This window comes from Eucyclogobius newberryi, unplaced genomic scaffold (assembly GCF_026437365.1).
Source record: "Eucyclogobius newberryi isolate DKJ021-1_F unplaced genomic scaffold, fEucNew1.0.hap1 SCAF_19, whole genome shotgun sequence".
Lineage (NCBI taxonomy): Eukaryota > Metazoa > Chordata > Actinopteri > Gobiiformes > Gobiidae > Eucyclogobius > Eucyclogobius newberryi.
In genome coordinates this window covers 6,372,528-6,385,575 of record NW_027315823.1, presented here as the reverse complement: position 1 = coordinate 6,385,575, position 13,048 = coordinate 6,372,528, and the positions used below count along the sequence as shown (strand labels likewise).

The 13,048-nt window shown below is 40.2% G+C and overlaps 1 protein-coding gene across 1 annotated transcript in view; it reads right to left on the bottom strand.

Annotated features, from left to right (window-relative positions):
* Window positions 1-9,099: 9,099 nt before the first annotated feature.
* Window positions 9,100-13,048, bottom strand: part of c1ql4b (complement component 1, q subcomponent-like 4b) — a 38,637-nt gene continuing 34,688 nt past the window's right edge. Inside the window, exon 2 of the mRNA XM_072452794.1 lies at window positions 9,100-9,285. Coding sequence (XP_072308895.1) covers window positions 9,106-9,285 — 180 coding nt within the window. The 3' untranslated portion in view covers window positions 9,100-9,105. The remainder of the gene's footprint in view (window positions 9,286-13,048) is intronic.

The following is a 13,048-nucleotide window of genomic DNA, read 5'->3' as shown; positions in this document are numbered from 1 at the left end:
TTTTTGATTGTAATGGACGGAAAGACGAGCTGATTGCACTGCTTTTAGCTAACGAGAGCCATTTAAATAAACAAATAAACAGTTTCAAGGACTTTGGGCATTTTGATGTTCGATATGAAACTAGAGTAATTAGAATTATGTAAATCATGAGTCATTAGAATGCAAAAATACTGCGCTATAGACTAAAGACTTTTGAATTACACTTCTTTTTTATCTTTGTTATTAGGCTGTATATTATAACTGCTAATTGAGGATCGATAAAGTGTTCCGAAGTCTAAATAATGGGGAAATTCCAGTGTTGCAATGTACAATTCAACAACAGCAGGTGAAGAGAAACGTACAATAGAATATAAAGGAATCGAAACAGAATAATAACATAAATATTAATACATACATTTAAATCAATAAAGACAAATGACGAGAGGTTGGTCTTTATGGATTTACTTTTTCTTTCATACTGACAAATGTCTTAAAAGTGGAAACACAGGTATTTTCACATCAAACAAATGTCAAAAAGGAACATTTAATAATATTTCTAGACCCAGATTCCAACATTCTAAGCTTCTTTATTAATATTCCCCTTTATAATGTGTCATCTGAAACAGGAATTGCATTGTTACTGATTTAAAGCTTGTTATAGCTCAAATTATATTATATACAAATTATATGACGTGTTTTAAATATCTGGCCATGTCATTATGTTTTTTTACTGGTGTTTCATTGTCTTAATTAAGTTGCCATTTCAGGAATGTATTAATATTATATTATTCTGGAGTAAAACTGTTTCTGTTTCGGGCGTTTTGTGCCACCGCAGATTTTCACTGAATGCGTCAGATGCCACGGTAAAGCCCAGGGTCAGAGGGGCCCAGGATCAGAGGGGCCCAGGGTCAGAGGGAGGGCCCAGGGTCAGAGGGGCCCAGGGTCAGAGGGGGGCCCAGGGTCCGAGGGGGGGCCCAGGGTCAGAGGGGCCCAGGGTCAGAGGGGGGGCCCAGGGTCAGAGGGGGGCCCAGGGTCAGAGGGGGGCCCAGGGTCAGAGGGGGGGCCCAGGTCAGAAGGGCCCAGGGTCAGAGGGGGGCCCAGGGTCAAAGGGGCCCAGGTTCAGAGGGGTTGGGCAGGGTCAGAGGGGCCCAGGGTCAGAGGGACCCTGGGTCAGATGGACCCGGGGTCAGAGGGGCCCAGGATCAGAGGGGCCCAGGGTCAGGGGGTCCCAAGGTCAGAGGGGTCAGAGGGGCCCTGGGTCAGAGGGGTCAGAGGGGCCCAGGGTCAGAGGGGTCAGAGGGGCCCAGGGTCAGAGGGGCCGAAACATAGGAAATGTGCCTTATTTTACTGACCAATCAGACAACGCGATCGATGACACACTAAACATGTTTGAAAGACTTTAGTTTGCAGCGTTTTTTAATAATTTCCAGCCTGAAAACTGATCTGAGAAGTAGAAAACAGAAAGTATAAATATCAGAGGCAGAAATAGGCTCGTTACTGTCGTCTGATGATGACATTTACAAAGCGAGAGAAATAAAAGTGCTGGGAAAAGGTGTGAAGACGAAGCAGGAGGACACTTCTCGTGACCTTCACTTGTTCTGCTTTAAATTAACCTTCATTATAAGAGCTGGCACTGCCCGGGCAACGCTGCCAATTTACACCACTCCAGACAGGGCTTTGTTCAGTCCTGGTTTAGTCCTGCTTTGGTCCTGGTTTAGTCCTGCTTTAGTCCTGCTTTGGTCCTGGTTTAGTCCTGGTTTAGTCCTGGTTTAGGCCTGGCTTAGTCCTGGTTTAGTCCTGGTTAAGTCCTGGTTCAGACCTGGCTTAGTCCTGGTTTAGTCCTGGTTCAGACCTGGATTAGTCCTGGTTTAGTTCCTGATTTAGTCCTGGTTTAGTCCCGGTTGGTTCCTGGTTTAGTCCTGGTTTAGTCCTGGTTCAGACCTGGTTTAGTCCTGGTTCAGACCTGGTTTAGTCCTGGTATAGTCCTGGTTCAGTCCTGGTTTAGTCCTGGTTTAGTCCTGATTTAGTCTGGGTTCAGTCCTGGTTTAGTCCTGGTTTAGTCCTGATTTAGTCCTGGTTTATTCCTGGTTCAGAAATAAAATGGAACGGCGATGTCAAAAACAGTGGTATATTTGGGGTCCCAGAGCACGTTTTTAGACAGACATTAGTCATTTTCCACACACAATATGAACAGGTTCTTATCGTGGGCTAAACGTCTGTAACATTAGAATCTGAAGAAGCTCAGATTATTGATTATTGAAATGTTCCGTGGTCTGTGACCCTCTGCTCTCTGTCCCCGAGGGACTGATGATGGCTCTGCTCTCCCCCTTTCTCCTCCTCCTCTCTCCACCCCCCTCTCTTTCTCCTCCTCCTCCTCCTCTCTCCACCCCCCTCTCTTTCTCCTCCTCCTCCTCCTCCTCTCTCCACCCCCCTCTCTTTCTCCTCCTCCTCCTCTCTCCACCCCCCTCTCTTTCTCCTCCTCCTCCTCTCTCCACCCCCCTCTCTTTCTCCTCCTCCTCCTCCTCTCTCCACCCCCCTCTCTTTCTCCTCCTCCTCCTCCTCTCTCCACCCCCCTCTCTTTCTCCTCCTCCTCCTCTCTCCACCCCCCTCTCTTTCTCCTCCTCCTCCTCTCTCCACCCCCCTCTCTTTCTCCTCTTACTCCCCTCTCTTTTCTCTTTCTCCCTCTCTCTCCGCCTCGTTACGCTGTCAATGCTTCTATCTCACTCAACCTCCCCTTTTTCTCCCTCTCTCTTCTCCACTCCTCTCCTCTCCTCCTCTCTCTCCTCTTTCTCTCTTCTTCTCCCTCTCCCTTTTCTCTCTCCTCTTCTTCTCTCTCCTCCTCGTGTCCAATTAACTGGAGGCAGTGATCCCCTCCGACAGACGCACCGGGACCTCTCATTAGGGGCGAATACACAGCACAGGATACGAGTAACGTCTGCGGTTTGAGAGCGCGAGAGTGATAAATCCCCCTCCCTCATCCCTCCCTCAATCCTCCCTCATCCCTTCCTCATCCTTCCGTCATTCCTCCCTCATCCCCCCTCATTCCTCCCCCATCCCTTCCTCATCCCTCCCTCATTCCTCCCTCATTCCTCCCCCATCCTTTCCTCATCCCTCCCTCATTCCTCCCTCATTCCTCCCTCATCCCTTCCTCATCCCTCCCTCGTCCTCCCTCATTCCTCCCTCATCCCTTCCTCATCCCTCCATCATTCCTTCCTCATCACTCCCTCATTCCTCCCTCATCCCTCCCTCATTCCTTCCTCATCCCTTCCTCATCCCTCCCTCATCCCCCCTCATTCCTCCCTCATCCCTTCCTAATCCCTCCCTCATCCCTTCCTCATCCCTCCCTCATTCCTTCCTCATCCCTTCCTCATCCCTCCCTCATCCCCCCTCATTCCTCCCTCATCCCTTCCTAATCCCTCCCTCCTCCCTTCCTCATCCCTCCCTCATTCCTTCCTCATCCCTCCCTAATTCCTCCCTCATCCCTTCCTCATCCCTCCCTCATCCCCCCTCATTCCTGCTTCATTCCTCCTTCATTCCTCCTTCATCCCCCTAATTCCTCCCTCATGCCTTCCTCATTCCTCCCTCCTAACCTGAACAAACTATTTTATTAAAACGTGAAATAAGTCAATAGTAACACGCATAGATAATATTTACAGTCTTTTAAAAAATAAACAAAATAAATAAAATAAATAAAATAAATAAAATAAATAAAATAAATAAAATAAATAAAATAAATAAAATAAATAAAATAAATAAAATAAATAAAATAAATAAACTCAAATATTATAGTCATATTTAGTGTCTTTAATTAATCAGGAAGTACTTATTTCTGCAGAGTCCAACCAGGAAGAGAATAAAAACAGACAAAATGATTAATCCTTTTTTTTTTTTTTTTTAATTCGACCAATGATTTCAAGAGCAAATTAACAAACAAACAAGAGGCAGAGCGATGTCTTAAATAACCGACACGTACGGTATGAGCCAACGAAACATCAACAGTGATTTTGAACACACACACACACACACACACACACAGCAAAACGCGGCTCGAACCGGAAAAAATCTCTTTTCCGTCGCATCGAGAGAGCGGGAGCGTCTTTCCAATCACCACGCCCAATTCACCTGAAAGAGGAAGTCATGCTTTTGGAAGGACGGCGGCCACATTCTTTTAAAGCGCTCACACACGACGACACCTCGACGTTGCACCCGCGCACACTTTTGAATATAGCAAAATTTTAGGACACATAGACACATTCCCCGGGCGCATGTTTTAAATAACATCCATAACGCATGCTGGGGTTGTTCACGCCCGCAAAGTGTAGCTCGGACGCTCGGCTACTTATTTACAGCGGTAGTTTAGGAAAAAGCTACGTACAGATTTTCACAGTAAAACGTCCTGCGGCGCGTAGAGCGGAGGTCCGAATCGGGCTGCGTGCGCACTTGTCTGGACTCGGTTTGGGGCTCGTCCGGTCCGGATTTAGTCCCGGTCCGGTCCAAGACGGGCTGAAATGATTGTTCAATGATTCAGATAAACGTCGGCTGATTTTGTCATCAAATAATAGTCATCTGGGCTCGAAACAGTCCAAAACATGAATTACATCAAAATGGCGATGTTTTTGTTTGTATTTTCCAGCAAATTTGTAAAATTCTCACCTTCGCGAGCCCTTAAATAGTCGAATAATTGGAAAATACGCAGAATCATCGTGGACGCAGCCTTAGGAGAGGGCGATATGTCGAAATCGTTTTGAAAAATGCAGAATATCGAGCTCGTCGCAAAAAGAACGGACCTAAAATCAAAAGAAACTAATTTATGTTTAAAAAAAGGGTGTAAAGTGATATTTCTGCCACTCTTTTGTGCCGCTTTAATCCTTAAAAGAGACGTAATATGCGTTTGTCTGAGCTGTATTCATAATCTGTGAAACCTGTGGATCATAATTTTATATTTTGGACATTTCAAATCACAAACGTCTATAAATAATCAAAAACAATATCATAAATATCATAAAAAAGTAAATGAGAGCAGTGGAACAACCCGATAAACGGCTGTGTTATACATTTATCACACTATACAATGTCAGAATATAATAATAATTTAATAATCTCCGACACAATCCTGATCCCTGCATTGCCCTCTCATCTAAACTGAGGTCAAAATAAAACATATTGATGATAAAATGTGATTTAAGAGTGTTATGTAAGGCACAGAAAACCTGCTGCACGAGCGTGGCGAGACATACGGCGGTTTTACAGAAGTGCGCGTGCTCCTTTACGCTGGTGTTTACGGTAAATGTTACGGTGACGCAGCAGTTTGGTCCGTAAAGAGACAAACGGTGTAAAGTGTGAGACAGGCCTCCGCGCTTTTATTTTGAAGTACATTTTAGACTGTTTAAAGTGCGTATGACAGGTTTTTATGATGTCTTTCATTTTGACTTTATTTGGAGTTTTTTTTACCTGTTAGAAATATGTATGATAGTTTTACACCAATTGAGAAGCTGTTTGATTAAATAAATGTGGAGAAACTGACAGGAAGTGACATCACACCAGGGACACTCATGCCAGTCAAAGTTTATGCAGAATTTACACAAAGAAACAACTTTTTTTGACTCTTTAAACATTAATTCAACAAAATAAAGTCGCATTCATTTATTTTAATTTGTCAAAAAATGATTGACAAAAGATTAGTTTTGGCCCAGTGTTTTCTGGGTGATTTCCTACTGTGATGTCATCAATTACAAACAGGAAGTGAAATTATAAACCTACAATATGAGGGTAAATCTGGGGTAAAATTTGTATAAATTTAAAATCGATTTATCTTAACAAAATTTTAGTTCGATTTTATTTGAGGTGGATTTAACAAAGTGCTTTACGTAAATCATTTTTACGGTGAAAACGTTTAACTTTAACTTCATTACATTGAGGTTTGTGTACTTTATGCTACACCGTTATTTTTCATACGGTTTGAGGAGTTATTTTAAAACATTCTGTCTGATTGTTTTGAGCTCAAGCCACAGTTTTGAGCAAACATAATTCATTAATTAATTAAAATAAAATAAAAGAGCATAAATATAAATATGGAAACATTGATCAATAAATAAATTCAATTCAACTACAATAAAACAGCAAATATAAATATGGGGGGAAATAAAAGAGTAAACACAAATTAATTAATTAATTGAATAAGAATAAATTAAGAGTGCAAACATAAATATGAAAAAATAAAAGCAAAAACATAAATGTATTAAATATGAATAAAATAAAAGAGCAAGCAAATACAGAAAAAATAAAGAGCAAACATAAACAAATTAATTAATAAGTTAAATAAAATTTAAATAATAAACAAACATAAATACAGAAAAAATGAGCAAGCAGCAATACATAAATAAATTAATAAATTAATAAATAAAATAAATACGAATAAAATAAGAAAACAATTTGACTTGCTGATGTTGACTAAAGAACAGCACAATTCTACACAATCATTTAACTTTCAAAATCTTTTACTCTTAAAGTACATTTCTAATCAGGTTACTTTTACTTTTGAGTAGATTTCCTTTTACTTGAGTAGTTTTGCGCATGTATCTGTACTTTTACTTTTACTGATAAATGTAGCGCTTCTTCCGCCGCTGTCGCCTTCAAACCTGAAAGTCTGCGGTTCGATCCCTTCAACCAGTCGCTGTGTGGTTCGCGTTGAGATGTTTGAGTGACGGCGCTCTTTGTGGCGTAACGTTCTTTATCGTATCGTGAACGTTTAAAACAAAAAGACGACAATATTTCAAAATAAGTGGAACCAAATGCTAATCGAACCGGAGTTTATTTGTGATTGAAAAAATATATTAAAACGCTCTGAATTTACTATATATTTGCGTTTGCACCCCTTAAATACTTTGTAAAATGTCTTTGATTATCGTGTATTGTGATTTCATATTTTCTTAACACTTAATCAACTTAAAGGACACACATTATAATACTTAAAGGACACACATTACGTTTAATCTGTTATCGGCCTTTAAACACGCTCTCGAGTCACTTCACATCTCATGCACACATTACTTTATATCTTGCGTTTCAGGCGTTTCATTCGTGTTGGAACTCCATCTACTGGCAGCAGAGGGAATTACCGCGGAAACATTGAAACGGAGTGTTTTCTGAGGCTCAGAGGAAGAGGACATTCCAAACAAGATTAATGAAACAAGCGTGAATAAAGATAAATACAACTCCAGATGCGTTTTCAATCAGGAAACAACGTTATCAAATGAATAAACGCTCAAAGGGGTCATCTTTGCGTAATACGTGTCCTCTAAAATCGCGGAAATCATAACCGACATTGTGTTATTAATATGTATTTGCACGATGGAGTCTCTGATTATATGTAATACTGCGACCAGAGCCCTGCAGTACATGGCACATACTGATATTATTAGAACATTATATCACATTTGTCTTCATGTACAGTCGTATTTACACCTTTAATCTCTGTTAGTTACACGGTTATGAACTGTGAGAGGAGATACGCAGCGCTACAGGGATGTAATAATGCATCGTATGTCATCAAAAATTGGCATAAATGATAAAAATGTACACAAAAACAATCATAGTTGTATTTTTCTCATTGTTATTTGGACTTTTCAGACATTTTTGTGACAAAGACGGCGGCGTCATTAATGCAAAATGTCAAAAAAAACTAAGCAATGTCTATTTTTCATCAATAATGCACTTTTGTAAATAAATATAATACACATTTGTACGTATCCTCTATAGAGAAGCCGTCAGTCATCATATTTAAACTTTTATTTGGTTGTTATTGTGTTTTAAAACTCTCAACGTACAGTAGAAAGAATCGCCTGTTGAAACATTACTGTACATAACCTAAACCATTAACATTTGTAACATGTAAAAAGTAAAAATTGTGATATAGAGACTTGGATGCATGACTACATCCCGAAGAGGCTGCGCTCACGACATCATATCATAGTTTCAGATGGAGGGCAGTCAATATTTCCATGGGTGAATCACTGTTTTTGAAAGAATTATGAAACAAAATCCACAAACGTTGACTCTTTAGACCACATATGAGGCTGTGTTCACACTTATGTCTTAAATTTGGTCCTAAGTTGAGCACATTTTGGTCCCGATGTGGACTCGGTTTGATCCTGTTCTAGAATCTCTTCAGTTCTGACCTAGTTCTGGTTTGGTTTCGGCTTTAGTCCCATTTCGATGTGTTGAATGTGTGAACGCGGCCTTAATCTTGTGTCTTAGAAGTCTTTCATCTACAACAATCCCGCATTTGTAATTGGATAACACCATTTTCATACTATCCGTGGGTTTCGGTCACGTGACTTTGTTTGTTGTCGCCGCCATTTTGAAGCATGAAAAGGTTCGATACTAGAAGACTTTTGTGGACATTTCCAAATGCTCTTCCTCGTCCACAAGCCCTCTGCGCCAGACACGCCCTCTGCGCCAGACACGCCCTCTGCGCCAGACACGCCCTCTGCCCCGGACACGCCCTCTGCCCCGGACATGCCCTCTGCCCCGGACACGCCCGCTGCCCCGGACACGCCCTCTGCCCCGGACATGCCCTCAAAGCTTTCAAGAGCATTGACTTTGCGTCCGATCCTAAAATATAACACCCGGACAGTTAAAAAATGAGGCTCCTTAGACATGCGAGTCTGGCAAAAAGTTTATTAGCATAGCCACGCAGTAATGTGTAAACTAGCATTAGCATTAGCCGCTAACGACCTGAAACAAAACAGCTCCGCCTCTGTCTGGAGTGATCTCTGGACAATTGGGGGCTTTGGGGACGTGACAGAAGATGGAATTATACTTTGTTTGGAGACTTATTTGGTTTGCAGAGCCCACAGTGAGCGCGCAGCTTTCGTCCTCAAGGTGGCAGCAGCGACAAGTGTGTCACGTCACTTCAGACCCACGAATACACAAAGAAATATAACACCTTCATTCATTCGTACAGGCAGTTTTGTTGCGTGTGGATAGGCCCAGTATTTACAGAGATATAAACCATAAATCTACCACATATTTGGGACGTGCCCTCCATCTTTCAAACGCACCAATGTCGCGTGAAGCAGCCGCCGCGACGCCTCCTCGGACGGCGTTTCTGGGGCCCGCGGAGGCTCAGTCCGGGTAGATGAGGAAGCCGGAGAAGGTGGAGTACTTGTTGGTGTTCCCCCCGTGGACCTTCCCCCCGTCCAGCTGCACGCACACCTCGTCGCCCACGTCCAGGTGGAGGATCACGCTGTTGGAGGCGTAGTCGTAGTTCTGGTCGGCATCCTGGGCGATGGCGCTGGCCCTCACCTGGAGCCGGACACAACGTGCAAAAGAGACACCGCGTTATCGGGTTGAATACCGTATTTTCCGGACTATAAGTTGCACTTTTTTTTCATAGTGGTGGCCGGGGTCCGACTTATACTTATATTTATACTTAAATACTTATATACTTATATTCCTGTGACTTATATGTGATATTATTTGTTATTTTCACACTTGCAACATCATTTCATACTCCAGTGCAACTTATATATGTTTTTTTCTTCTCTATTATGCATTTTGTCCTAAAGCAGGAAAGGAAAATGATTAAGGAGTAAGTTTAAGTTTAGCCTTGGTGTCAATCATCATAAATGTAAAATGTAAAACACTTTCTTGTCACAATAATCGTAACAATCTTGATATCCTGAAAGCCCAGAGTCATAACTTTAACATAACACACTTGACATTTCCAAATTCTAGAATTTTTGTTCTGTTTAGGTGACATGTATTTGTTTTTACTTATTTTATATTTACTGACATGTTCGAATTTTTTTTATAAATAAATAAATACAATTAAAGTAATGATAATAATTAAATCTTAATAAATAAATAATACATATAAAATAAAAATAAGATAAAATAAAACAAAAAATAAAGTAAAATTACACTTACAGAAAGTCACATGGTTTTGTTTTAATATGTCGCCACTACAAACCCACATGAAAAATAAATAAAAGTAATAAAATAAATAAAATAAATGAAATATATTAAATAAATGAAATAAATGAAATAAATGAAATAAATGAAATAAATGAAATAAATTAAATAAATTAAATAAATTAAATAAATTAAAAATAAATTAAATAAAAGTAATAAAATAAATGAAATATATTAAATAAATGAAATAAATGAAATAAATGAAATAAATGAAATAAATGAAATAAATGAAATAAAAAATGAATTAAATAAATGAAATAAATGAAATAAATGAAATAAATAAAATAAATAAAATAAATAAAATAAATAAAATAAATAAAATAAATAAAATAAATAAAATAAATAAAATAAATAAATTAAAATAAATAAAATAAAGTACGCTTACAGAAAGTTACATGGTTTTGCTTGAACGTGTCACCACTACAGACCAAAATGACTCATACATGTTTCTGAAGGTCTAACTAAAAGATGAAGTGATTATATTTGCGATCACCTAAAGAAACTGAACACACAATTAAATCCTTGTCCAAACCCTGCTGCTCTTTTCCTCCGGCTCGGCTCTAATGACCGAGCGTAAACAAATGTCTCGTTATGGAACCACCAAGCACAATAACTAATAACGTCTGTGTAATTAATTAGACCCAATTTAACACTGGCTGCGCCTGAGGGCTCAATCATACAAACCACTTCATAATCGTTAGCTTTCCAGTGACCTCATGCCGACATTTTAAACTTTTTCTCACGCTTTTCTTGATGACTTTTTCCATTTCTTTTTTAAATCTTTCTTTAACCTGGGTAGAAACTCTGTCGCTGACGTTACAAAAGGGTAAAAATAATCATACGAATCTTAAGATAAACGCATTTTTATAGTTTTGTCAAATTATCGTGAGATACAAACGATTTTAGCCTTCAAAATAGACTAGTTTAGTTTTAATTAACCTAATCAAGTAATCGAATCAGAATGATTGCTTTTTACATTTATTTATCATCATTATTGAGACAATACATAGATTTTAAAACATGTCCTGAGCAGACAAAAGAGGTTTTATGACTCAAAATGACAATAGAGTTGTTGTAAAAAGCGCTTTTGTCTGTGAATGTGCTCAAGCAGCATCAATAACGGGTCAAACGAAGCAAAAATCTCTTATTTGCCTTTCCTGCTCCGACGACTTATTGAAGAAAATGTGTAAAATAATAGTTCATTCCACCCCAGTGACATTTTGACAGCTGTGTTTTGATGGTGAAATCTTTGCTCAATAATGGCAAAGTTGGACATTTTGACAGCTGCATTCTTTGTTGCGTTCACGTTTCTTTATAAACGCACGGACCGGTCTTTTTGGCTCGTGTTTGCAGCCGCTGGATTGTGAGACAATCTTTGGACCAAACCTCCATCTGTCCATCTGCGCCTGACCCTCCTGAAGCCCCCGCAACCTCTGCTGCTTCTGAGCCAACAACAACAACAACAACAACAACAACAACAACAACAACAACAACAACAACAACACGTTTGCAAGACTCGGTTGATTCCACGCACGACAAAGGCACAAATGTTCAACCTCATCATTATTCCTTGGGGTTCTGCTAGTTTATACGTTTATATACTGTATTTTCGCACCTTTTTTCATAGTTTTGGCCGGAGTGCGACTTACTTATATTTATGCTATATACTTATACTCCAGAGCGACTTATATGTGATATTATTTGTTATTTTCACACTGACAACGGTAATTCACATGTTGATTATTTTCACACTGGCAACCACTAGAGGGCGTTCTAGGCTCTAAGTGACGCAGAAGAAGAATCTGCACTTCCTCTTCCTCTGGAGTTTGTGGAGTTGTTTAGAAGTGACACAGAGGAAGAAGAATTCAATGGATTTAGCAATAAATTTCTCCCAAAAATGCAACTTATATGTTTTTTTCTTCTCTATTATGCATTTTTGGGCTGGTGCGATTTATAATCCGGAAAATACGGTAGTTGTCATTTTCACGTCTGGACTCTGGAGGCCCAATCTGTGGTTAATTGTTTTTAATAGTTTTAATAAGTTCCTTTTTTATGGTCCCATTGAGTCTGCGATCCTGTTTTTGAGTCGTCTCGTCTTTGGGGTTGAATAACGGCGTCGCTTTGAGAGGCTTTTGCGTTCACGTGGTTTCACTTCTGTCCGTTTGTGACGACAGAGAAAGACGTCGAACTTTGAGCCGACCGTTTGTTTCATGTGGAAAAGGCCCCGGTATTTACAGAGACACTGACCACAAACTAGAGCAAAACATCAGCATTTTAACAGTTAAAAAGCAAAATCCCACTTGAAGTATTCTGACCCGTCTTCAGCTCAATCAGCAGCCTCGTTATGGATAAAAATCTGGTGTAAAAATCAATTCGCCAACCGGAACCGGCTTGTAATTAACCCAAAAAAGCGTCTCTACATGCTGAAACGTTTAGGAATAACAGACACAAACGTCTTAAGTGTTTCGTTCCGCGTTGTATTCGTTGCAGCTCACGTTCTTCAAAGATACTGTGCATTTACCAGGATTCTGGGCTTTAGTTCGTAGCGTTTTTAAACCCGCGAGAGCTGAACGGATCGTGCAAATCTGCCCGACGTGAACGAATCGCGCCGTGTAAATAAGCACTCGCTCTAACAGGGCCATTGTTCAACCACAGAGAAATAAACTCCAGAGGGCGGGACGTGCGTGTTGATGAGCGCGACCGGCCCCGGCGATCTATTGATGGATGAGCTATTCGCGCGTTTGTTTTCGCCGACGATCCTCGCCCAGTCCGCGTCGTCAAATTAATCCTCGTACGGAAAGACGAAAGATACAGAGACTTCGGAAACTAAAATGAATCAGTATGGTTTGAATTCTTTCCTACATAAATCCAATTAAAGGTGTCGTTTAGTCGATTCATCGGTGGACGGTGCCCTGGCTGACCGGATGCTTTGCTAGCCGACACATTTGGATTGGGCTGAGGGTTTTTGGGAGTTTACGTTGCCTTTTCGCTCATTTATTTGAGACAATTAAGTCGTTTTCATGTAATTTTCCCCAGAATCGCTTTGTATCGCAACTAATTAATAAAAATTAATTGCCCCTCGTGAAGTTCAAAA